The following is a 27,187-nucleotide window of genomic DNA, read 5'->3' as shown; positions in this document are numbered from 1 at the left end:
ACTGCATGGCTCTAAAGTTTGGCACCAAAGTGTGGGTGGGTGGTGGGGAATGAGGATATTCTTTCTACATGATGATGTGCACTGGCCCCAGTGAAGCCAAGGAGTTAACAGGCATTCTAAGCTAAGTAAAGAAGTGCGCTCCTTGTAGTTCTGAGCCTTGTATGCATGATGGTGAGCAATATTTTTGAGAAAACAATTCTGCAATGATGTCACTTTTTGGGTTGGCTGATGTGAGTTATGTGAGAGGATTGTTCAGTCTGATGATTCTGAAACCTGCTGTGCAGAACACAATGTGTGGGTGAGGCTGTCTGAAACTCTCCTTGCCTCAAAGCTGTGTCACTTGTAGGACATCATGAGTGTTGCTGAGCTGTGTGGAGCCTATTAAAATCGCACTTGTCCTCTAGTGGCAGTCCTGCAGGGCTGTTGTGTTAAGGACAACAGAAAGCATTTCTGAGATGGGTTTTTATACATGGTAATTTTATGTGGTATTGACATGTGGTCGTGCTGCATAGTTAAATACTGATTATATAGAGATTATACATTAATTATTAATGAAATACAAATTCATAGTAAAATAACTATTAAGCTGCACAGTGCAAATAAAAATATTCCAATTCGTTTTGTACTATTATATACTAAATAGTAATACTGTAAAACAAAGCTGCCCTGCTGACTGGCACCCCATCCAGCACTAATTTCTTTCTTGCTCTTTATTTAGCCAGGATAGGCCATTCCTAAAAATAAAGAAAGCAACGAATGTCATCTTAGCTCAAATTAAAACAAAACAAAAAAATTAGATAGATAGATAGATAGATAGATAGATAGATAGATAGATAGATAGATAGATAGATAGATAGATAGATACTTTATTAATCCCAATGGGAAATTCACAAAAAAAAAAAAAAAAAAAAAAAAAATTATGATCGTTTTTTAATTTTAACATATTAGGGTAATTGGCAATTCTAGAATAACCCAGTTTGAATGAGACAGTGTATGTTGGTAGGCCCTGTGGTAGACTGCCATCCAGTTCAAGGTATGCTCCCAAATTGGAGCAAGCAGTTTGTAGAACCAACGCATAGTCGTTGTGGGCCAGAGACCGCCTCTACACTGCAGTGACTGGGCATGGGATTTAAATCCACAACACAGAATCCATGAAGTGACAGCTCTCTCATATACAGTACTTTGTGTATGTAGACCAATATAGTGTGTATGCACTGTATGGGTGTGAGTTTGTCAGTTATCTGGTATTATTATTATTATTATTATTGATTTTTTGACCCTTCTACATTGTTTACCTATTTTGAAAATTTTTTCATAACCCTAGCAACCAGACAGACACACAGATACACACATACATACACACACACACACACACACACACACACACACACTTGTCCTTTTATTAAGATAGATGGGCTGATTTCAGTCTGCCTGGCATTTACTGTCTGTTGGAGGTATTTGCCATTAATGTTTGCAGCGCACCATGTATTACAAAGTATTTTGTAATGCATGTAGTAATAAAATACATTGAATTATTCATTCCAACACATGATGCTTAACAAACATTTGAACAGAACTGCTTCTGTGAATCAAAAAAATCAAAAATGATAATACAAATACCAAATAAGGGTCTGAAAAAAGACAATTTCCCCTTGGGGATTAATATAGTATATCAAAATAAAAAATAAGAAACTTGGTCTAATCAGCTTGTTCTGTTCTTGACCAACATTATAATCCTAGCAACAGCAGCATGGTTGTGACTTTCTTGTACCCTCTCAAGCCTCGTGAATGAAGCTTATAGCTGTATGGTGGGCAACAGATCACTGAAAATAACGATAAGTCTATAAGTCTATGTGCGTGTTACAAAACCTAAAGTGCTGAGTCCTTAAACCAGGCAAAACGCTTCGACTATAAGAGTGCTCATTTGGACAAACAACAGCGAGAGGAAGTGGCAAAAAACAGGAGGCTCTACCTAAAGAGGAAAAAGCCGGCACAATCCATGTATCAAATTAAAAATATGAGGTCTATATTGATTACTTAGGTTTTAGGTGTATCATTGTGGAAAACAAATTAACAGCAGCAGAAGGGAAATTGCTTATTTTTGATAAATGCAAATAAAATAGAACAATACTATTCAACTAATCTCTGCTTCAGTAACAGAAGTGCGTATTCTGTATTGTCATCCCTATTGTCATCCCTATTCAAATCTGTTTCCTGCTTGGAGCCTGTTAATGTCATGACAGACACTAATTCCCTGAAACATTAAGGGGAAAAGACAATTTCATAAAATAAATAGATTGGTGGATGGGGCATGTTTGAACTGTCATGATCCTCTGTAAAAGGAACACTGCATCAGGTGCAGATGTTTTTAATTGTAATGTCCATGCATAGCAGATAGAATGTGACAACAATAGCAACCAAAACAAAAATTCTTACTGTGTTATTTACTTTTTTGCAATTCAAAAAAATGAGAATTATTTATTAATTTAAAGTGCCTTAATGCTAGTGGGTTAGACTCTACAGATATGACGTCCAGCATATTAGACAGCTTGTAATTCAATAGACATGTTAAAGTTCAACATCTTTGCAAACATATTGCCTTGTGTGCCGCTGAAAGCTCACTGCACTCGTCCATAGCAACTGAAGGCTTCTGAGTCACGTGTGAGATTTATGTGACAATTCCCCAGCTATCATATAGAGTTACACACAAGGATAGCTGACTGCTCATGGAGAAGGCAAAGAGTCATGGCGGTTATATACTCTTACAAGGTGGAAAGCATCACAGTGTCAGTGTCAAATGTCAGTCCAACCTGCTGACCAATAGGCAGCATTTTTCAAGCACCCATCACAAACGTCTCCTTTCTGTAGTGTTTTTGTTTTGTAATTTATGGCACTAATGTGTATTCAGTGTACTCCATCCTCTTGGTGTACCTTCTGGTGGTTTTATTTGCTGCTTATTTGTAATTCTGTACATATTCCTTGCATCATTTGATCCATGTGCGTTACACATATGTGCACATGTCAAAGGTACTAAGTAGAATAAGAATGTATCATTTGTAACTCAGTATTATTTCTTGTGATGCATTTAAAAATAGTCGACAGAAATATATGTTGTTACTCAAATTATAAATTTAACCATGTGTAAAATTGAATTTCTTAAAATAAATCTTTGCAAATCCAGAACAAAATTAATCAAATACAAAAAAAATTGACTTCTCATTTTCTAAGATACTTAACCCAGACCGGGGCTGCAAGAGCCTGTCCCAGCCAGCATAGGGCACAAGACAGAAACAAACCCTGCACAGGGCGTCAGTCCATCACAGGGCAAACACACAGACACACACACCCACACACACCAGGGCTAATTTAGCATCACCAATTCACTTAACCACCATGTTGGCCAGTAGGAGGAAACACATGAAGACACTGGGAGAACATGCAAACTCCATACAGGGAAAACCATGGAAGGAAAACCCTGGCCTCCTTACTGTAAGGCACAGCACGACTGTGCTGCTCAAATGAAATTGTAACAATTTAAAGATGAATTCCTTCAAAAGTACCCCTTAGTTCAAGTTTTTTAAAGTAAACGTTCTCTGTTGTACCTTTCATAAATTTGACTAGTAAAATTTCCTTATATGCCATAAATTAAGAAAGTGTATGATCTCTCCATCCATTGTTGAAGCTACACCATTAAATGAACTTGTATCAGTTATGTCACACATTCCTATTCATTGATGTAGTGTTGGTTTAACACATACTGATGGGTCTATGTCTGCATAGAGTACAATTGCTGATAGAAGTAAATTCAAACATATGTTTCATCACTAGGTTTGTGCTTTTTATATAGCTGCATTAGTCCTTCTTCTCCAATTGCCATCTTCATTTACAGGCCCAAATATCTTCTTCAAGATCTTTAATTCCCGGGTTTGCAGCAGGTTTTCTTTGCTTTTTGTCCAACTCAATGATTTTATTGATCAAAACACATATTTTTGTTAGCCTAAGCCAGTTATTCTTAAATTGGGGATGTCACAAGATGTATATAATTTGGTTGTGCTGACTCGTGAATTACAATTGAAGTGAATGATAAGGCTTGCAAACAGTTTACAGAAACCTTTGTGATGGGTCACCACTTGCATGGCAGAGACGAACCCTTTGGACGACAATTGACAGCGATTCTCCAAGGGGGAACGTCCATGGCAATTACAATACACAGAATATGCAAAATTTGATCATAAGAAAAAAAGTTTATGAACCACTGGCCTATGCAATTTAATTATAATTCTAATAACATCAGCTTGTTATAACAAAGCTAGATCTTGTTGTGTCATATTAAATATAATTCTTATTATTACATATTTGAATTATACTTTTATCAAACTAATTTGTGCACAACCCACTTAAATTCTTTTTTTCATTTTTTTAAATAAAAGTAAAACTTGTCTACACAGAAAAAAATTCAAAGCACCTTTTCTTGTTAATATCTCCCACCATTTACATCATCACTCTTGGAAGAAATACAATTTTTAATTGAGCATATCCCATTACATTACACAGTATAACAAAATGATTCTTCTTGAAAACATATGTATTCCCATAGTCTCTTTCCATAACCCAAATATTGCTGTTTCTTAAATTTGCAATTCCCAGTAAATTCCCTAATTCCCATTCCCCGATATACACTAGGTCTTCCCTGTCAATCCCCACTACCCAATGTCTCTCTTTATTTTTCCTACTACCTCCTTTTCCAAACACTTTTGTACCCACTACTTATCTCTGGCCACATTTCACTTTATTAGAATACTTGGGGGCTCCGCCCCCTGCTCGCTTCGCTCGCCAACCCCTGGTGTTGGGAAATTACAAAGAGCGTGATGTATGAATGAGATATAGCATAGTGTGAAGGTGTAGATGACGCATATAGGAAGCAAACAATAAAGTGTTTGGCACAGTGTAAAGGTTTATTGGAAAATTTCTTTGTACACAACATTAGTAGTAAAGATGGTGTCTTGTCCTTGAATGAGTTTTCCTTGGCATGGAGCATTTATGACCTTAACTTTAACGTCAGATGAACGTCGAACTCGTGAGAAGGCCACATAAAGTTGTCCATGTCCAAAAACGGGCTCAGAGAGGTAGATTCCAACCTTGTCCATGGTTTGTCCTTGTGATTTGTTGATGGTCATGGCAAAGGCAGGTTTAATGGGGAACTGTCGCCGTTTATGTGTAAAAGGTAATTCCAGGTCAGAACTTGTAAGGTCAATTCTAGGAATTAGAACAGTATTGTTAGCATGTGATCCTGTAAGAACTGTTGCTTGAATAACATTGTGTGTCATGGTGTTGACGACTAAACGTGTACCATTGCATAAACCCTGTTTAGTGTTAAGGTTTCTTAATAGCATGATTATTGTTCCGTTTTTAAGGCTAAGATTGTGTTGTGGTAATCCGGCTGGGTTAATAGTGTTCAAATATTCTAAGGGGAAATTAAGATGGTCATTGTCGTCATCAGAGTCAACTTTGTCAGAGCTTAGAAAGAGCCGTGCCTCTCCAGGAAGTAATGAAATGACCTGGTTATTAATGTGATCAACATTAATATTTTTTGGACATAATATAGTCCGTTGGGTTAAAAGGGGTATTTGGTGTAATGAGATTGCTGTTCCAAATATCTCCGTAACTAAGTCGTCGCAGATAAAGGGTTGAGGAATTGTAATAATATCTGGGTGAAGTCCATCTGTATTGGTGAGTGTACCATCTCCCAGTTGTAATAACAAATTGTTATATTCGGGATCTGGACATCGCATGTTTTGTACCAAGTGTATCTTTTGAAAGCAATGCAAATTGTCCGCGTAACATTTTTTCTTCTGCGGTTTTAGAAGCGTGTTGTAGGCGCCGACGTTTATTGTTTTTTTTGCTGCGGGTTCGTGTTTGTGGTCCCGTTACTCGAGCCGTCTCGTTCTGTACCCGTGATCGTGAATTCATGACTTGTTTGATCTTTATCGTTAGGAATATGGATAAGTAATAAGGAGGATCACACTCACTGTTAATATGCGGACTGTTCGTTTCTTCGTATTATCACCAATCAGGTCTCGCGCCTGTATATGTATTGTAGTCTGGTCTCTTGTTGTTTATGTATGATGTCGTCCGTGTATTTTAAGGTGGACTGAACAATAGCTGAGCGCATGGCATGTGGAGCAATAGCTAAGCACTGTCTAAAATCTCCTCCTAATAAAAGTACCTTTCCTCCAAAGGGAATATTATTATTCATCAACACAATGCCAATTGTCCGCGTATTTTAAGGTGGACTGAACAATAGCTGCCTTTTCTGTGGTTGAACGGTTAATAGTGCATCAGTGTAATGAGATTGACCTATGCTGCATAGTTTGAACGTGTTCAGATGACGTATGTTTAATATGGACGGTTCGTTCAGTAATGGGGCTTTGTGTCTCATTTCTTATTTATGTTAGTGTGGTCGTGGGTCTGAATCCTCCTTTTTGTGTACGTTTCGTGTGCTATGTCCGTAGTCTGTCCCGTTTCGTGTCCAATGGGCTGTGTGTGGCGCTCGCGTCTGACTTCTTTTTTTTTGTGTGCTAGGGGCGCGTTGCATCACTTTTTTTATCTCTGTTAGTGGAGGGGGTGTTTGTGTGTTGTGGGTCTGAATCGTCTTTTTTGTGTGCGTACCGTTTCGTGTGCTATGTGGCGCTTGCGTCTGACTCCTTTCTTTTTGGTGTTCTAGGGGCGCGTCGCCTCATTTCTTATTTCAGTTACTGGAGGGGGGCTTTGTGTGTTGTGGGTCTCAATCCTCTTCTTTGTGTGTGTCCCATATCGTGTGCCATGGGCTTCGTGCGGGGCGTCTGACTCCTTTTTTCTGTGTGCTATGGGCGCGGAGCCTCATTTCTTATTTTACGTTGCTTTCCATCTGGTTTCCGTTGCTTGGAGGGGGGTTTTGTGGGGCGCCTGCGCAGTATGTCTTTTGCGTCCACGGCCCATGTCCCTGCGTCCATCCGGTTTACCATTCTCGTTTAGTAATATGGACTATGGGCGCGGCGCCTCATTTCTTATTTTACGTTGCTTTCCATCCGGTTTCTGTTGCTTGGAGGGGGGGTTTTGTGGGGCGCCTGCGCAGTATGTCTTTTGCGTCCACGGCCCATGTCCCTGCGTCCATCCGGTTTACCATTCTCGTTTAGTAATATGGATTATACTAATATGGTGATTACTTTGCAAGTTGAACAGGGTGCATGGTCTAGATCAGACCAGCTTTTTGGAGTTCCAGTGGTCACCTTACCACTTTTCATCCAAATAAATTGGCTATTTAGAAAACTAAGGTATAAAAATGGAAAAGCATCATTTAAATTGTTGTAAGGACTGCTGTGAATCTTGGCTTGTGTGCTGACTGTGTAGATGTTCTCCACATGACAGGACTTTTCTCTCTGGGTTTTCTCCCATAGATTGAGGTAGTGAGGTTCATTTGGTAACTCACAGCTGGTCCACTGGGTGTGTGAATAATGTGACCTGAGTTGCACCCAATGCTGTTAGGATTATGCAACCATGAATTGCATTATGTGAGTTCGTGAAATGAATATTTGGAAGACTTCTGTGTGTCTTAGTTTATGTTATGTCAGTAGATAAAAATGAATGTTGGCAAATTATCTGGAGGGTTAGCTGATAGTACAGTATCTAGTGCCACTGCTTCACCACCCCACAGTCCTGGCTTTGAATCTTACACTAGGTTGAGGCCTGTGTGTATTTTGTATGTTCTTCGTGTGTGTGCGTGTGCGTGCGTGTGTGTGTGTATGTAGCTTTTCTTTGGTGTAGTGTTATGTCCCATTGGACATGATAGACGTGACAAATTTGTTGATAACCCTCCACTAAAAAAGATGAATCCACAGTTGTCTCTGAAATAACTCAAAACTGACAATAGTAATTGGTACCCATCATTATTTATTTTGCTTAATATTCCATATTTAGCAAAAAGTCGAGACATTGCTTTACAGTTTTGATTGAACAGAATATTTTAAAAAAATAGCACAAATGAAAATAGCATGAACAAAAATTATGGGCTGCTTAACCTAATATTTTGTTGCACAATTTAGAGGCAATCACTGCAAACAAGTGATTCTTGGAGCTCTCAGTGAGACTTCTGCACATGTCCGCAGGTTGTTTGTCCCACTTGTCCTGCACACACTGCTCCATCTGTGTCAGGTTTATAAGGGGGTATTTTTCCAGACTGCATGTTTCTGCATGGGCTCACAGAAGGCCACTTCAGAATAGTCCAGTGTTTTGTTCTTGCCGTTCTTGGGTGCTTTTAACTGTGTGTTTTGGGTTATCATCCTGTTGGAGAATTCATGATCTGCCTCTGAGTCAGAGCTTTCTGATACTGTGCAGTATCTTTCACTCCAGAATCTCTTGATAGCCTTGAGATTTCATTGTTCCCTCCACAGACTCAAGGCACACCATGCCAGACAGCCCCAAAACATAACTGGGCCTCCTCCATATTTCACAGTAGGTACAGTGTTCTTTTCTTTGAAAGTTTTTTTTTCTTTCTTCATATGTGGACATGATGCGACTTTCTGAAAAACTCCAGGTTTGTCTCATCTGTCCAAAGGAAGCACTGTAGTTTGCCAGTGAATTTTAGCAAATTAAACAATCTATCTTTTTTATGTAGAGTATTCCTGGGACTTCTTCCATCAAGCCTACTGTCACTCAAAAAGCGATGGATGATGCAATTAGACATTGATGGACCTTGACCTTGGAGTTTAGCATGTGTCTCTTTGGATGTTGTCCTTGGCTTTTTCTTAACCATTCTCACTGTCCTTCTGCCCATTCTGGAGTTGTTTTCTCTTTTGTCAAAGAGGTTGGTTACAGTCCCATGGGCCTTAAACTTCTTGTTGTCGCAGGAACATTAAGCTGCTTGGAGATGGTTTTATAGCCTTTGCCTTTAACACACTTGTCTATAATTTTCTTTTGGAGTTTTGTGCTTTCTCTGGTCCATAGATAGACTACTTTTCTCCTTTCAAATCGGCTGATAGCATGATTGGAGATGTGCGTGATACTAATTAAAGAAAACAGCTAGTATGAAAAATCACTCAAATGAAATAATTTAGGATCTTTTCTAGAGGTACCCACAAACGTGTCCAGGCCATTTTAGAAGATCTTTGTAGAACAAGCAATACTTGATCTCTTTTCATGCTTGCTTTTGCTTTACTCGATGACATATCAAAGGCAGGCAGGTACAGTATACACAGGACAACTGCTTTTCATGTAATCACTTTTCTGTAGACATACTGCAGTTTTTCATTGATCTGTAAGGGAACAAACAAATTTGTCCACTTCTGTATCTCAAGGACAAGCATGTGAGGTTAATCAGGTAGCTCTTAATTGGCCTTGTGTGTGTTAGTGAGTAAGTGTGCCAGATTTAGGAGGGAGGGGACACCTGGCTTGAACCATTGATTAGGCCCCACCTAGGTCTTCTAAAGGAGTAAAGGAAAAACTAGTATGTAATGTCAGAGCTCAAGAGTTGCCTGCATTTGAATAGGCAGTACACAATAACAACAAGTAATGCAAGAGCATGCAGCAGGGGTATGGATATCAGCAAAAAAAATAGAAAAACACCATAAAGATATGATAAAGATGAGTGTTAGGAAGTAATGGACAGAGCATGCAATTAAAATTGCAATTGATAACCATCAGAGCACAGTATACCATGTCAAATATTAAAAAACAAAGTGAGTCTGACCTTTCATCCACCTTTTTTGAAAGAGAGAGGGAGGAAGCCATATTTAAAAGCTTTATTCTGGCAAGAAAAATGAAAACACAAGTAAAAAAAAAAAATTAAATTTGAAAAATAAGATAAACATAAAAACACATCCCCAACTTTAGTTTTTCAGCAGTTTACAGACTTTGGCTATCAATAACTTTACTTGTAGTTCAGCAGACAAGCTGCCAGCTCAGTAATGGCACAGGGTACAGACTCCTTCACTTCTTTGCCAAACGACTCCTTCCAAATCATTCAATTTGTCAACAACAGCTTTGAGCTCAGTTATGTAAAGTATATGGAATGTTTTTATTTTAAAAAAAGAATTTACCGTGCCAAGTGACAGGTAAGTATTATCATCAAAGAGCAAACACCAGACAAGCAAGTGTTGTATGTTGTATGTCTGCCAGGGTTCCTTCCATGGCTGGGGTTCACATTCCCGTTTAATGTACTTTCAGTTCATCTTTGAGTCTTTTTTGTATGTCAAGTGCATAGAAAGTAAATAGTCAACAATATTATGTATCTTATGTTGTGTACAATATGTTTTATGAGTGGTTTCCCATGAGGCGGAGCCACCTGCTCTTCACTGCAAGGGACTGCCCTCCATCCTCTAAAGGACGGGGTCAACCTACAGTCCCATGCGGTTCATTCTATTCCATCTTTCAGTGCTCGTGAGTGCTGTGATTATTTCTGTTCTTGTGTTTTATAATTTACTGGATGTTTGACTTATTTGCCCTGCTTTTGACTTCACTTCCTGGATCCTATATTGGGACTTTGCTTGCTATTGCCTTTTGTACCCTACGGGGCTTTTTTGTCCCCCAGGGCATTTTTGGAAAATAAAACTTTTTATTTTATATAGATCCTGAGTTTACCCTAGTTACTAGCTGGGTTTTGAGGGTTTCCCTACTATACACCCCCTCTAGTGGGCATTTTTGGAAGGTTTTGGGACTTTTGCTTAGGAATTGCCCAAGTTTCATAACAGTAAGTTGCAGGGCTGACCCTACCGTATGGGCGAATTAGGCGGACGCCTATGGCGTCAAAGTTTTTGAGGGGCAGCATTTTGCTAGCTTTAATAGACGTAGGCACTACTGGGTGACTTCCGGTGATCTTTGGTCCCTGACAAATGTATCTGAGATTTTCGACTCAGGTGAATCTCAAAGGGGAACCCATCTGCGCTACGTGATCTTGCATCCCTATTCGACTCATACATATGTCCAAGAGCAGTCCTGCTGCTTTTTGATTCAGCACCTGTACGAAGCCCAAAGAGGATGCCCCTCCCTTGATCTACAATGACCTTTAGTGATTGTCTTCCAGTCTCTGTGGTTTGGCCACAATGTTTTCACTTTTGTCTAGGGCAGCAAAAAACGTACAGCCAGTAATGGCAAGATGAAATGTCTGTTGTTCATAAAGCATTTTAAATACATTTTTTATTAATCAGTTCCTTTCAGCATAAGACAGTTGAACTATTGTATACAATAAGTGTAAATAAAGCTAGCAGTTCAACGTAACTAACATCAAATCACACAAACACTCTGGAATTTAGTTTCAGTGTACAGTGCTGGGTGTGCTGCTGTGGACGTCTGTTTAGCTCCGTCACAATTATAGCTAACATTCCGTCACTTAATAACAGACTGCAATTCTGTAAGAATTATCTATACAGTATATGATATGTCTGCGCTGCACCGAGGAGATCAGTGAAAAGAAGCTTTGAAAGCTGTGCAATATTCTTGTTATGCCACTCACATTCAGAAATGGCATCACAGTTTACCATGTATGCAAAACTGTTACCTTTGTACAGTATACTCCATTATCAGTATAAATAGAATCTGTAGCACTGCAACTGGCCATTGCTGAAGAACTGTCACTATTAAAACTTATAACATGAGACAACTAGGGTGTTGTACCGTGTTAGCCATTATGAATGTAGAGAAAAGCCAAGCAAAATGACACCTTTTATTGGCTAACTAGAAAGATTACAATATGCAAGCTTTCGAGGCAACTCAGGCCCCTTCTTCAGGCAAGATGTTGCCTGAAGAAGGGGCCTGAGTTGCCTCGAAAGCTTGCATATTGTAATCTTTCTAGTTAGCCAATAAAAGGTGTCATTTTGCTTGGCTTTTCTCTAACATGAGACAAGTTAGATAGTAAGAAAGGCATTATGTGCTAGATAGATAGATAGATAGATAATACATTGATTGTCCCCAGGAAATAGCTTTTTTCTTCACATGCTTTCCAAATATTCAGCTCTCCAGCATGCCGCAGATGCTGTGCAAACTCCGGGATGTCAGCGAAAGTGGTAAAAAGTGAAAGGGGTTAAAGTGGACTGGACTGTTTCCTTGACAAGCCAAAAAAACCCATTTTCTTTATATGTCTTGATTCATTTTGGAGCCTCTGTAGCCTGGAGGTTGTTAGCCTGGCTGAAGTCGAGCCATACCTGTAACAGACTGACAGTCCATCCAGAGCAATTCCCATCTTGATGCCCCAAAAAAGAAGAAAGTCACCATTTATTTACATTGTCATGATGGCATAATAGTTAGAACTACTGCTTGACAAAATTACGGAACTGGGATCACTTCTTGGCCTGGTGCCTGACATGTGGAGTTTGTTTGGATTTTTTCCCACATCCTAAAAACATGTAGGTTAGTTGAATGGAGGCTCCTACAGAATATGAACAAGAATCTGCATCCCATCTAGGACCGGTTTTGACCCTGAAGTAAGGCTCCCTCCCAGTATAGGCGCAATGACAAAAATCAAGTCTGACAAACTGACACATAATAAATTGGTGTTGGTGTAATTTTTTTTAAATTCACTCCCCCACAGGCAGGGCAATACACTTTTTCTAAACACTAAAGTCTTACCTGCATAAACATGACAAATACATATATCATATAGTATAAGCAATATTAGACAATGTAAATATATTTTTTAATTTTATGTATATTATTAAGCTTTTGCAAAAATAAGTATTTTTTTATAACCTTCAGCGACTCAGTGAGAATCTCTGTAAAAACCTGCTCGCTTTTGTCCAAATAGGCCTAAGCTGAGGACTGATCATTTATGTTAGTTAGAATGCCTAGAGGGGGCTGGGTGTTCTCGTGGCCTGGAACCCCTGCAGATTTCATTTTTTTCTTCAGCCGTCTAGAGTTTTTTTGTTTTTTCTGTCCTCCCTGGCCATCGGACCTTACTTTTATTCTATGTTAATTAGTGTTCCCTTATTTTAATTCTTATTTATTTTGTCTTTTTTCTCTTTCTTCATGATGTAAAGCACTTTGAGCTGCATTATTTGTATGAAAATGTGCTATATAAATAAATGTTGTTGTTGTTGTAAGCTTACCATTTATCGTTCATCTTTTCCTTGTTTACAAGCTTTGTTTCAATGGAGAGTAGTTTCTTTTTGCTGTATGTAGTTCCTGGTAGAGTTTAGCATTTTTGAATGATAGTGCTACTACTTTACTGGCACGCTGTCAGGGACTGGTCTTAGCAGTGCTGCCAGGATAGACTCCAGCTTTCTTAAATTTAAGTTAAGGAGGTTCAGGAAGTGTTTAGATGGATGGATAATAAAAAGACAATTAGAGTTCTGTGGGCGCTACCCTAGTTTCAAAAAAAGGTCACTTTTGAGTCAGAGATCTAGATTTGGATGACTTCAGTAAGTCTGAAAATAAAATTTTTACCAAATTCAGTAAATATTGTACTTGAATAAGTTATTGCATAATAATAGGGTGGAATATTTAAAGACTGTTCACATAAGGGTATTTAACATTTTTTGTGTACCACTTATGTTATCAGGCTAACACAGTGGACTCTTTTGTTAACTTCAAAGGAAACACTACCCTGAAAATGATAACTATTCCAGTGGAAAATTGATGGTGCGTGCCAGAGAGCAATCCGAAGTATGCACCCTACTGAACCATCTCACGTTTGTTTTCTTTGATTTGATGTAAGCCATTAGATAGGATGGAGGTGTATTGGTTGGCATTGCTGTCATACAGCTCCTGACCCCCCAACCCCCGGAGTTTGAATACCAGCCATTGTCTTCAGGTGTTTGCATGTTCTCCCTTTGTCTGTGTCTTCCTCTCAGTAGCGTGCAGTGACCTTCATTTATCAACATACAAGTAAGTGTAGGTGTTTTTGGGATTGTACTCTGGCAGATTCCTGACCCTTCAAGGATTAGTACCTCTTTGACACAGTTATAGTAGGACAGGCTCTGACCCTCATGACTGTGAGTTGGAGTAGGCAGCTTTGAACATATCAGAACACCAAATGACCAACCAGGCCCCTTTTATTCCTTAAATTTATGTGTGCACTTTTTATTGGCGCTGTAAATACTCTTTATTAGTGAAAGCAGCCAGTGATCATTATTCTTACAGAAGCAGCATCAGCTCTAAACATTTTGAAACAAATGGTGATATAAATTTAAACATCTCAATCAATAGAAAGTATGAAACATACTTCTTATTTTCTTGTTGTGTTTATCTCCGCAAACTGAAATGGCATTTCTTAAAATCTCATTGTCAGCTGCATCTGCAGTCCATGTCTGCACCATCATCCTTAACAGACTGAGACCGAGCCGGCTTCCCCAAACCCATATGGTGCCCTATCCATTGATCAGTGACATTGCTGAAGTTTTTATTTGCATGTTAAGTATGTACTCTGTAATTTATTATTCATTCCAACAGATAAAATAGGTTCATCTTAATTGTACTATTTTTTAGGAGGTAGTTTTGAATACAGATAGATAGATAGAAAGGCACTATATAATAGATAGATATATAGATAAGTTTCTATATAAAGCATTCACATCAGAAAAAGTAATTTAGATATCAAAGTGGACAAAGCTCTGTGAAGTGGTCTAAATTAGTTACAAATATGGAACACAATACAATTGATCATTTAAGTATTCACCCCCTTTAATATGACAAGCCTAAAGCATCGTTGGTGCAGCCAGCTGGTTTCAGAAATTACAGAATTAGTTCAATGGAGATCCCCTGTTTGGAGTCAATCAATTGATTGTAGTTGACTGAAGTAAACTGGAAGATGGTTCTGTAGTCTAGTGGAACCAAACTTAATCTTTTTGCCCATCACACTAAACACAATGTTTGGCATAGGCCAAACACTGCATATATTGTACCATCCCCAGTGTGAAACATGATGGTGGCAGCATCATGCCACAGGGATGCTTCCCTGCAGCAGGCCCTTAAAGGCTTGTGAGGTCTGCATGTCTGATGTGGTCTGCAAGAAGCCTGTGCTGTGGGAGAGGGTTTCTGGATGAACTTGATATAGGCTACTCACTCACATTCCCCATGTAACCTGACTGAGCTTGAGCAGTTTAGCAAAGCAGAATGGAGAAAATGGCTGTGTCCAGATGTACAAAGCTGATGAAGAGAAACCTGTGCACACTGACTCAAGGCTGTCTTGGCTGCCAAAGATGCCTCTACTAAATACTGACCTGAAGGGGGGGGGGGGGGATACTTATGTGATCAAATATATATATTTGTTTTATTTGTAATTATTTTAGACCATTCTGCAGAGATATTGTTTCAGTTTGTCATTAAAGAGCCATTTTCTCTTTATCAGTGTCAGAGAAGTCCACTGTGATTCAATGTTGTATTATAATAAAATATGAAAACCTCCATGGACATGACTACTTTTTATAGGCACTGTAGATAGATAGACCAATAAGAAAGATACAATATAGGGAAGTTAGATAGATTTGAAGGACACTGAAAGAGGTAGATAGGTTTCAAAGTAAAAGCCATAATTTTATAGCACAAGAAATGTGTGAGACAAAAGTGCATGTTATTATAAAGTACTAGTGACTTTCTTACTGAGGCATCAACACTACCCCAGCTGTAAGGGTTCCCATTATACAGTGTAATGGCCGACAACATAAATTACCTGGAACAAGTATCTTTGCAGCCGCACACTTGGCTTACATGATTAAGTGTTGTACCTCGGTATTGCTCGGTATTGAGGTGTATGGGATGAGCACAATGGGACTCAGTCCTCTCCCTTACAAGACCTTCTTGCTGCATTATGCCACGTCTGATACTGAGTCCTGCATGTAGGTTAGATTAGATAAACTTTATTAATAACATAGGGAAATTAAAAAAAAACAAAAACATACAGACATATAGGACAGATAATGCAACCAATCAACCAATCAATTGATAAGTAAATAGATAAATAAGAATAAACTTAATGAGTACATTAAACTATTGAAATTGTGTTCTACCACACAAGTAGTCCATAATGCAGAACGCTACAGATGCATTTATCTGCATCACCCATAGCTTCTCCTCAGACAACACAGGCTGTGTGGTGTTTAATGTACTCTAAAATTGTAAAATATGATCTTTTGAGTCAGGCCTGCTGTATCCAGGTGAATGGTAGGCTGTGTTCAGCAGGATGAGGACAGTGTCTTCTACTGCAAAGTGATGCTGATATGCCAAGTGCAGGGTGCCCAGTGCTGAGCTGGCCAGAGGCCTGAAGTGAGCCCAGACTGGACTTTCTAGAGTCTTAATAATGGGTGATTTCAAAGCCACCAGTCAATGGTTATTTAAAGCTTCTGCCTGTCGCCTTCTGGATGTTATCCACACCACTAAAATTCAGGTTGAATATATGGAGACCTCCATATACAGCAGCTGCCCTGCATACAAATTCAGCACCCTTGGACTGATAGTATCAGCCCCTGTAGCTTTGTCCAAGCAGAACGTCCTCAATTCTTTCATCACCCGGTTTACACTTTAAGGCCGTAGGCACCATGAAAAGGCATCATATCCAATAAAATCAAATTGAATGTTAACTGCACTGAATTAAACATTACTTTTTAAAAATCTTCCCTTATAAATGGCTCAGAGCCATTTTCTACTTCACCTTGTGGCTTGCAGTCTGTTTTTAATCCCATTTGTTAATTTTTTACACATTTCTTAATCTTTAAATTATTAAAAATTAATTCATGTATCTGATTTTTCTTTCAAATAGGAAAAGCCTTTGTCAAAATCTCTCCAGAGAGGGGAAGATCCTCAGTTTGATCAAGTAGGTGGCTTATGAATTTTTGTTATTTGAAAATTTTAATATTTTGCTATCTACAAGATACTCCAGCATGCTGTAAACAAGGGAAACAATCTGACTTGCCTCACACATTCCTGTTCTCCAAAAACTAAACCATTAATGCTTATCATGCTGCACACATTACCTGCCTGTCATTCTTGCAATTCTTAGTAACTGTGTAATTACCTTCCCTCATTGAAGTGGCGAATGACTGCCAGTCGAAGCTGTTCCTCATTCTTTCTAGCCTGAATTATTTTTAGATGGTCTTCTCACCTTTCCTCTACCTTCAGCAAGATTTCAGAAGACTGTAAAAAAAAATAAATAAATAAATAATGAGCCTTTCACCCTGCCTGTAAAATCGGTGATGCCATTTTTACAGGAGAACCTTTATAGCTGAAAGGAGTTTTTTTGAGTTTATTAAAAAAAATAAAGTTGATGCTCCACTTCAAACCACTTCTGCACATTTTAATGCACTTGATATTTCTCCAGTATAATTACAGAGGTTTATGGTTCTGCTGGTGCTGTAGGTAAAAGCAATATCTGTTCATTATTGTTCAGCAATTAAAAAAAAAATAGTGATGATAGTCATATAAATGCCTCATTCACACTGAAGACGCAAGGTCACAACAAGCAGATGTGTGCTTACAGAGTGCTGATATGTTTTGGGCATATAGGACTCCTTCTTTACAAGAGAACGCAATCATTCACTACAACAAGAGCATGTTTGTACATCTGTCTGCCAGTTTTCAGCAGCTCCACAGAGCCAATATTCATCTCCTCCCTGTTGCCGCCAGTAGAAAATGAGGGAATAACTGCGTAAACCGCAAGTTGGCCAAACTTTCCTCCCTTCCTGTCCAGAGACTTAGACTTATTTATCCCACCCTTCCTCAGTGCAGCAACTGAAAAGTGCCAATTGTGAACACTTTTTGAATTTCTAAAGAGGCTATTTAGTGATTGGGATTCATTTTATTTAATTACTGGTCTGTGACTCCTGAAGCCAAAATAGTACACATATGTCTGAACATAAAAATAATATAAATATCACACAGGAATATCAATTAATCTTGATATACCTTTACAATATAAAGAAAATGAAAATTATTAGTTCAGTTTCTGAATGTTTTAATCAGAGTAAAGCGCATCTGAAACTGAGATGGACGTCTTATTTACCATTTTAATAAAGGGTCCTGACATCTCTGATTTCAATATCAAATTGGAATTCAGGTTGTAGTCGTTTTCATGCTTTGTATTGTTTGTGAACATCTGCCTGCATGGAAATGTAAAACACTCATCTATTTTATTACTGTGTTACCCAGATCAAATCTGCGGACAGACAGCAAAGTGGCAACCAACTCATCGGAGGGCCCACTCACACACAGGGAAAATTTAGACTTGTCACACGTCTTTAAGGGGAAAAGACAAACCCACACAAATATGCAAGAACGTGCAAAATCCACACGATTGAAATGGAACATTCTTCACTATAAATTAATGTATTAATAAATGTAAATGTATGTGTATATACTTGTATAGAATATATTACTAGTTCATTTTTTTTCTTTTTTTTTTTGTCTATCAGCTAATTAGCTCCATGAGCTCACTGGCAGAATATTGTTTGCCTTCAATTCTCCGCACCTTATTTGACTGGTACAAGCGACAAAATGGAATTGAAGATGAATCCCATGAATATCGACCAAGAGCCAACACCAAGACGAAAAAGTGAGCTGTTCAATATCATTTTGGGAACATTCTGACACCAGTACTGTAAACAGTTTTAAAGTAACCGTCCAGACATTTTGTTAATGCTTTTTTTGGGAAATCAATTTACACAAAGCAGTCCATTACTGTAGAGCCATTTATAGGAAACATATCCATTCCCGAAAATCTTTTTTTATTCATTGTAAGTGATCCCTTTCAGAAAGTCAGCCTGGGATAGACTGTGTCTGGTAGTATCATGGCCATTAATTAAAAATCTATGAAAAATAAACGTGTTATGTAAGGAGTAGCTTATCCAGCTTATTAAGTACCAGAAACTTATGTGCCTTTATAAAGATATCCTTTATAATTATGTTAATATTGTAATGTCTCAATAAAGCTGCACTGCACTACTTATATAACAAGACAGTCAACATCTTAAGATTTGGTGCAGCACTTGATGCAGTGCTGCTTGGGGTATGTCAGTAAGCAGATTTCTGTAGCTAAAAGATTTGGAGGGACAGCAAACTCCAGGAGCTGGTCAGATAGGGTAAGGAACTGTGTTTAAGCAGGCTTTCATAAGATGTGCTCCTTTACTAGTGAAGTGGTAGTGAGTGTTGTGATACAGACGTGCAATTATGGCAAAAAGTTTTGCGGCCTCAAAAACTGAACCATAAAGCTGGCTGGAATCTTTACCAGCATGCCAAGATTAGGCAACACTCCAAGGCATCCTGAACCCTGATACTTCTGGCTGCTTTCGTTCTACACAGGCTTTAAAGGGTTTTCTCTTCATTAGTATGGGTGTGTTTGTGTGTGTCCTGCGGTGGGTTGGCACCCTGCCCAGGATTGGTTCCTGCCTTGTGCCCTGTGTTGGCTGGGATTGGCTCCAGCAGACCCCCGTGACCCTGTGTTCGGATTCAGCAGGTTGGAAAATTGATGGATGGATAGTATAAAATATAAGGAACCTCCCAAAATATGTCAACATGTCCCACAAGAGAGGGGATAGCCATTAACCCCTGGCTTGTAGCGATATGGGCAACAAAAAATCCATATAAAAGGAGGATTTAATAACAAAATCACAAAATATAACAAAATGCTTAAAAAAGCATAATAGGAGGGAAAAGGGATTTGCTTCAACAACAGTCCATAGTGAAAGGACAAAATACACAAATCTGGAAATCAAATACCAAACGAAAGACTACAGAATGTCTGTACTGGCAGAACAGACCCGCAACTCCTCCAAAGCGCATTCAATGAACTGCCAGGAACTCGCTTTCCCAAGCTGCCTTTAACGGCTGTGGCAGTTTCTTAGCAGTGAGGTTAGGTTGGTCCCACCTCTTGGGAATCCACCCACAAGATACAAGGATCATAGTAGAACATAATTATACACAAACAAACTAAATAACACATACATAGAATGAAATTAACATCAAATATACAGTATAATAAATGGAGAGAACAAAATTAACATTAACAATTTAAATCAATGAATAATATTGAAAAATGGACAAAAAAGTCAGAAAAAAGCAATTAAAGTAGAGTATAAGCCAGGGGAGAAACCCTGTGGGTCTTTCTGTGTGGGCTGATGCTGTGGCCCCAGGCCAGAATGTCAGAGCCATTCGAAGGGACAGAACTGCTGTGCTCCAGGACTGGGAAACTGAAGCGGTTTAAAAAGATATTTGTGGCATATTTTGAGGTCTAGAAACTTCTGTTGTTATTATGGAAAATAGAAACAGTGTAAATAGCCCAAGTTCTTGTTTTTTTTCCCCCGAATAAACTGGTCATTGGCTTTATTATAATAAGCCTAAAACACCATGTTCATTACTGTTTACCCCACTTCGGCAGTTTGTTACAATATGTAGGCAACCGTAATGGCAGAGTCAATTAAAATGCCTAAAAATCTCTGCCACTGCGCTGTTCTCAAAGATGAGGGTGGTTCAGAATATTTCTACCTCAACAGGAAAAGCAGAACGATGATGATGATGATGATTGCTTAAACTTATAAGGAGGCCTGGTTACACAGAGGACAGGTCTGCTTCCTTATGAGTTCAATGTTCAGCATTCAAACCTCATGCCTGGACACCATTTGCATAGAGTTTGCTCATTGCCTCCGATTTGTTTTTTTCTTTAGGTATTTCAGTTTCTCTCACACATCCCAAAAAGGTGTTTATTAGGTTAATGGGCAGTTCTAAATTTACTCTCTGTTGATGTGTTCATGAATAGACCCTTTGATATAGTGGTGCCCAACCCAGGATTGGCTACTGCCTTCCAGCCTCTGCAGCCCTAAAATGGATTGAGCAGGTTTGAGAATGTTATTTTTAAGGCGATCTTCTTCATGCTGTTTGTTATTTTACCAAAATAGAAATCAAGAGTTTGTAAAAAATGTTTCACATTCACAGTTACAGTTGGAGAGACCTTTAGCAGCATGTAAATATTGTTAGGTGAAGACAGCATTTTGTTTGTCCTGATAATTTGTGTACTTGCTGGAGAGACAACAAGTCATATTCATTGGAACAGCATATTTTGATCATGGGACTGCATGTTCTTAAAGGCTACTTCAAGTTGACACACAAGAGATTTGTAGAGCAATTGTGTGTGCTATTGTGAAATTCAGCAATCAGACAAAAAGTGGCGTACTACTAATTATTTGAGCAATGCACCAAAACATAGGAACCCTTCTGTCCTTACCGTAGAGGTTGTCCCTGACATTGTGAACCATAAATCGACCCAGTGGTTGTTAAAACAGACAGATCACAAAAGTTGGATCATTGTTTTCCCCACGATTTGCATGCTGATTTTTAATGTCCTACCTAGTACTTCTGCCTTTTCACAAATCTTGGTAGTTATGCAAAAGAAATCTTTTCAAATGTGAAGCTCACATAAGCAAGCCACATTGGATGTAAGTTACCTGTAAATAATAAACAGGTGATCCACTTTGCATTGTCTTTTCATTGCTTTCTCTTTTTGTACTCATCCCAATGATGATGAAGGACTTGGGTGGCCAGTAAAGTCACCACAAATTACATTCTTCCTTTTGCTATTAAAAGAGCTCTACAGTCAAGCAAAGAAAGAGGTAATGGTAGTCATTGTAGCTGCTACTGCTGTCACTTGTGTGCGTATTTAATGATAAGATGATGATATTTCATCTTTTACTTCTTTTGTAATGCATTTACTGTATTGCTGACATTAGCATTGACTTTTATATGTTCCACTTTTGTTCTCCTACACTGTAATTTTCTAATTTTAAATCTGGTGTTCTCATTTCAGTGATGAACAACAGAAAGATTACCTACTCGAAAGGAGAGACCTGGCTATTGATTTCATTTTCTCTCTAGTTCTAATAGAGATATTAAAACAGGTACGTTGGAATTGTCTGCACATTTAGAACTGATGCAGCTTAGACATGCTGGGAGGGTTGACAGCTGTCTCTCTGTGGTGAGACAGCACTTGAACGGAGGTTAGGATTCCTGTGGCTGGAGTGTCCCTAAAGCTTTAAGGCTTAACTACAAACTCACATAAAGTTCTGATTACAAATATGCCATGAGATGTAAACTCACGGTAGGTATGTATTATCACCATTTATTCCAGTTAAGTTAAACAACAATCAAGACATTGAAATTTAGTGGGGGTTTTTTTACACAGTGTAACTAACGTGTTCTACACATATTGGTCAGTGAGACCTTACAGATAGAAAATCAAAGACCTATTGTTATAAGGTACTGCAAAGACGCAACTGGTACTCACTGTTATGAAACAAGATCTTAACAATGGCTTCTTTTGCTCTTAATAATTTTCATAAAACATCAGTAAAATGTTTTTTCATCTCTGTAATATGGCCTACTAAAATAATTTCACTTTGGAATGGTCAGAGGTGGCTTAAGTGAGACATATTTCTTCTGACATATCATACTTGAGTATAAGACCTGTAAATCCTTCATATTTACAAGTAATTTTACCAGCCTGTCAAAGGCTCTGAATATGCTTCTCTGTACAGAGGCGAATAACCACTTTACTGATTCTTGATGTTACTAACTCCAAAAGAAACCTTTGTTAAGGTCTTGTCACACTGAAATATATGAGACACTAGTGAGACCACATCTGGAGTACTGTGTACAGTTCTGGTCTCCACCGTACAAGAAAGACATAGCAGCACTTGAAGCTGTGCATCCCAGGACTTAAGGACATGGCCTACTCTGACAGAATCGGAGAATTAAACCTGTTTGGTCTCGAGCAGAAGACACTGCGTGGAGACCTGATTCAGGTATTTAAAATCCTCAAAGGCATCGATAAGGTACATCAAGCAACTTTCTTTTGGCTTAATGGTGAATTATGTTCTTGAGAAACATTAGTAGAAATTAAGGGGAAGTGCATTTATAACTGAGGCCAGAGAGCCCTTCTTTATAGAAAGAGTTATGGGACTCTGTAACAAACCACCAAGACATGAAACAAAATCCTTGACAACTTTAATAAATATCTGGATGAGATATTGGGACAGCCTAGCTATTAGCTAAACTAACTGGCTTCATGGACTGAATGGTCGCCTATTGTTTGTCAAGCTGCTTATATTCAGTATGCAAGTAATAGTTGCATTCTTGCAGTACTTAAACCACTGTGTTATCAGTGTTTTTATTTTGTATTCTGCCTTTCCAGAGTCAATGCTCCCACAAGACACTTTTCCCCTTCAGAGCCCTGGTGACCATGCCCATGTACCTTATGCAGTTTGGAGCCAAGGCAGACTAAGTAGTTTGGTCAGGAGGACAGGACTGGCCCAGCAGCCTTCTAGTTTTATTAAAGTCTAACCATCTAGCCAGTAGGCCACACATCCTGTTTAGCTTAGAAAATATGCAGTGATTTTATGAATGCCAAAAATTTTAGAACAAAATGTATTCATTAAGTTCCAAGGGTTTGCAGTTCCAACATGGAGTTTATCAGTTGATCCTCATCTTTTGACAGCTTGGAAGGTGATATTGTGTTTGAAGAAAAATATTGGAACCTGTTTGCAGTGAATTGACTGCCAAATAAAAAGAAGTTAGTGTGTGTTACAGATGTATGACATAGCGATGTCTGCACTTTGAAAATCTAGCAGCCAAATTTTATTTCCGTCTTCCGTAATTTATGAATGTACCCCTTTACAAAAGCCATTTGCAATGTAATGAGAGATTATTCCTTTATCGACTAAGCCTAACCCGGTCCTAACAAAAGCTTATTTGTGGGCAGGGATTTAAGTTGTATTATATGGATATTTATTAAATGCTTATAAAACTGGTGACATTTTCTTTACAAAAAAGGACAGAATATGAAATGAGACAATCAAAGATACAACAAAAGTGGGAGAGATATCTAAGAAAGTACAGGAAAGGAGGTTGAAATGGTATGGACATATGATGGGAGAGACAATGAATATGTGGACAAAAGAGTGATGGGAATGGAAGTACAGGGGAAGAGAAAGAGAGGGAGACCAAAGCAGAGGTGGGTGGATAAAGTAAAAGAAGATCTGAGGGAAAAGGGCTTGACTGGCAAGGAGATGCAGGACCAGGCTACATGGAGAAGGTTGATCAGTCACATCGACCCCACACAGAAGTGGGAAAAGATGAAAAGGAAGAAGAAGAAAGAAGTTTTCTCTGTTCTTGCTGGCACAAACACTCACCCCGGTCTTCTTTCTAAAATTGTCTAAATACTGTAGTTACCATCTCCTTTATTCGTAAGACTTAGTCTTCTATTTGTAATACCATAATATAATCTCTAAGCTGTTGAAAGCAACTGTCCCCAAAAGGAGCAACTGAAGATGGTGACAGTAGCACAATTGGACATTTTACCTTCCTACTCAGTGTCTAATGTGTTTAGTCTTAATGGTAAACTAATGGTACTGCTATGTATATACTTATATACAATTTTTTTGGATAATTTATGTGCCACATTTGGTACATTTGTTGAATATGATGGCGAACAGGATGAGACATTCCTGTAAATCATCTTGCACATATGAAGTATGTTTTGTGAATAAATTGTTTCTGCCGTTCAAATGTTGACTCACCCTGTATTTCTAAATATTAGGTTTTAGCCTGGGCAGGGGCAGACACATTAGCCATTTTAAGCCTGGTGGCATTTGCAATGAAAATTTTTTTTATATACTGTATGCTCTTTCTTTTGTAATTTAATCTGTAATACTTTGCAGATAGAAAGTTTGAAAACATTGTGGCCTGGATATGAGGTGTTGGTAATGATATTTCTGCACATTTCTTGACTCTAAAATTGTACAGGTCCTATAAAGTGGGAAGACTGATGCCAATGATCTTTTCAGTAGAGCTGACTGTTCATTGTGTCCTGTTCTTGTCATATTTAATTGAATGAGCTGAGAACATAGACTGGACAGCTTCAGCCATCCCAGGAAGCACTACTGCTGCCGTGCCCTTTTTATAATGTAATCTATATTGGTCTTGTTAGAGTTTGGGTCCCAGAAACTTGAAGGCTTCCACAACTGGCACATTAATAAGTATGGAGATTGGAGGTAATATCAGGGGGTGGGGGCTTCTAACGTCCATTGTAATCCCCACAGTTTGAAGTGTGTTCAGCTCCAAATTGTTCTAACCACACCAAAGGGCTAAGTTCAACCTCTCGACTGTATGCAGGCTCATCACCATTCCTGATGAGTAGAATGATGGTTGTGTCATCTGCATATTTGAAGAGTGTGACACAGGGGTCCTTAGAGGTGCAGTCATTAATATAGAGCGAGAAGAGAGTTGGCTAAAGATCAAAGCAGTAATCAAACAACTGTGCATTGACACTTAACACAAGCATATTGATACCTCCCTTGAAAAAAATAAAATTAACACTGTTATGTGTCTTTTCTTTATTGATGACAGATTCCCCACCATCCTGTACCAGACAGTTTGATCCATGAAGTTATTATCTTGGCATTTAAGCACTTTAAATATAAGGAAGGGTAATACTCTTTGTTACTAATTTCTTATTGCTTGCCTAGTTGAACTTTTGCACTGAATAAATGGCATTTACTCTTGTCCCTCTAGGTATCTTGGGCCCAACACTGGAAACATGCACATTGTAGCAGATTTATATGCAGAGGTAGTGGGTGTCTTATCACAGTCCAAGTAAGTCCAGCATTACTGGGTAATGGATTAATAATATGATTACTTTACAGTCAATTATAATCAATTAAAGCCTTCCTTTGCACTACATTTTTTGTGCTGTCATACAGTTCAGGGTAGGAAGAATAAAAATGGTTACCATTAATGTAATTGAAGTTAGTTCATGTCACTCCTTGCATATTTAATCTTAAACTCTGATTTAATATTACTCCATTGACTTTATTTAACCTTAAAATGTAACCTATTATCATTAAATAACTGGAAATTCTTGCCTTTTTTTTGCAGATTTCCAGCTGTGAAGAAGAAATTCATGGCTGAGTTAAAAGAGCTTCGGCAAAAAGAGCAAAGTCCTTATGTTGTACAAAGCAGTATTAGCCTCATTATGGGTGTCAAATTCTTCCGCATTAAGATGTACCCTGTGGAGGACTTTGAAGCTTCATTTCAGTTTATGCAGGTAATGTTCCCATTGGGTCCACTGTTTCTGGGTAATTGATGTGCTTTCCATGTGGTTACCTCTTTGCTCCTGAATATTTATCTAGTCGCTCTGCATTTGGTTAAATTGATGATAGTAAAGTGGAATCTCTTCCTCATCCAAAATTGTGTCAAATATGAATAATGCGTTATCGTGAAGCATAGATTTCAAATCTGTATCCATGATACAAAATCAATTGTATTGACTGTAGATGGTAAGTGTTCTTCACAAGGTCAAGTAAATATGTTATTGTTAATAAGGTCTGGGCCATCTTCTTATTAGCATAACATGAAGCAGAAAAGGAAGAAGTCTGTTATTTAAAATTCATGAAACTATTACCATTATTATGTTTATAAAATGTTTTATTTTGTGATTTACAGTATAATATCGAATGTTGTATATCTATTTTTCAATATAGAGTGAATATGATACAAATCAATATAAACTGGGTTTATTAACAAGATATACCAGTCATTAAAAAGATATCAGGAATAAAGCTTTTGCTTTTTATGCATGGCACGGTAGTTAGCAGTCTTGCAGAGTCCTGGGTTTCAATCCTGTTGTCATTTGTAGTCTGAGTGGAGTTTGTACATTCATTTGTCCCAACAGGGAAATATAGATTATTACAAGAGATTTTACAGTATCTTTACATACAAGTGCTTCTGACTATGTGATAAAAACTCCTAGATAGCTAACCTTAGCATCTTTCTCATATTTCAAGTTGGGTTTTTACTTGTAGCCTGAAACCAACTTTAATTTGTTGGCGAGTGCTGTCTTTTAAATAAAAAGAAAAATATTCACTTCTACACATCGACTTTCTTAATGTACTCTTGTTTTTATTTCTACAGGAATGTGCACAGTATTTCTTGGAAGTTAAAGATAAGGATATCAAACATGCACTAGCCGGACTGTTTGTGGAAATTCTGGTACCAGTGGCAGCTGTAAGTATTAAAAAAAAAAAAAAGTAATGAAAGCCACAATTGCTATATTTTGATCCTTCATGTAGTCGGGGTGAAGTGTTTAACATGATGACAAGAAATTAATCAGATGCACTGTCACCGAAGTAAAATGTGGCTTGATGAGATATTGAGATTAATTAGTTAGATATGGTAGCACTGCCAATTG

The 27,187-nt window shown here is 38.2% G+C and overlaps 1 protein-coding gene across 9 annotated transcripts in view; it reads left to right on the top strand.

Annotated features, from left to right (window-relative positions):
* Positions 1-27,187, top strand: part of LOC114649938 (protein furry homolog) — a 471,909-nt gene that overhangs the window by 270,199 nt on the left and 174,523 nt on the right. For all 9 annotated transcript variants that reach the window (XM_051927180.1, XM_051927178.1, XM_051927177.1 and 6 more), the window contains 7 exons: positions 16,721-16,774; positions 18,369-18,508; positions 21,752-21,842; positions 25,348-25,427; positions 25,513-25,593; positions 25,876-26,044; positions 26,911-27,003. In XM_051927180.1, coding sequence (XP_051783140.1) covers positions 16,721-16,774; positions 18,369-18,508; positions 21,752-21,842; positions 25,348-25,427; positions 25,513-25,593; positions 25,876-26,044; positions 26,911-27,003 — 708 coding nt within the window. The remainder of the gene's footprint in view (positions 1-16,720; positions 16,775-18,368; positions 18,509-21,751; positions 21,843-25,347; positions 25,428-25,512; positions 25,594-25,875; positions 26,045-26,910; positions 27,004-27,187) is intronic.

Source organism: Erpetoichthys calabaricus, chromosome 4, assembly GCF_900747795.2.
Source record: "Erpetoichthys calabaricus chromosome 4, fErpCal1.3, whole genome shotgun sequence".
Lineage (NCBI taxonomy): Eukaryota > Metazoa > Chordata > Cladistia > Polypteriformes > Polypteridae > Erpetoichthys > Erpetoichthys calabaricus.
Note: the sequence above shows the minus strand (reverse complement) of the source record. Positions and strands in the feature narration are given on the sequence as shown.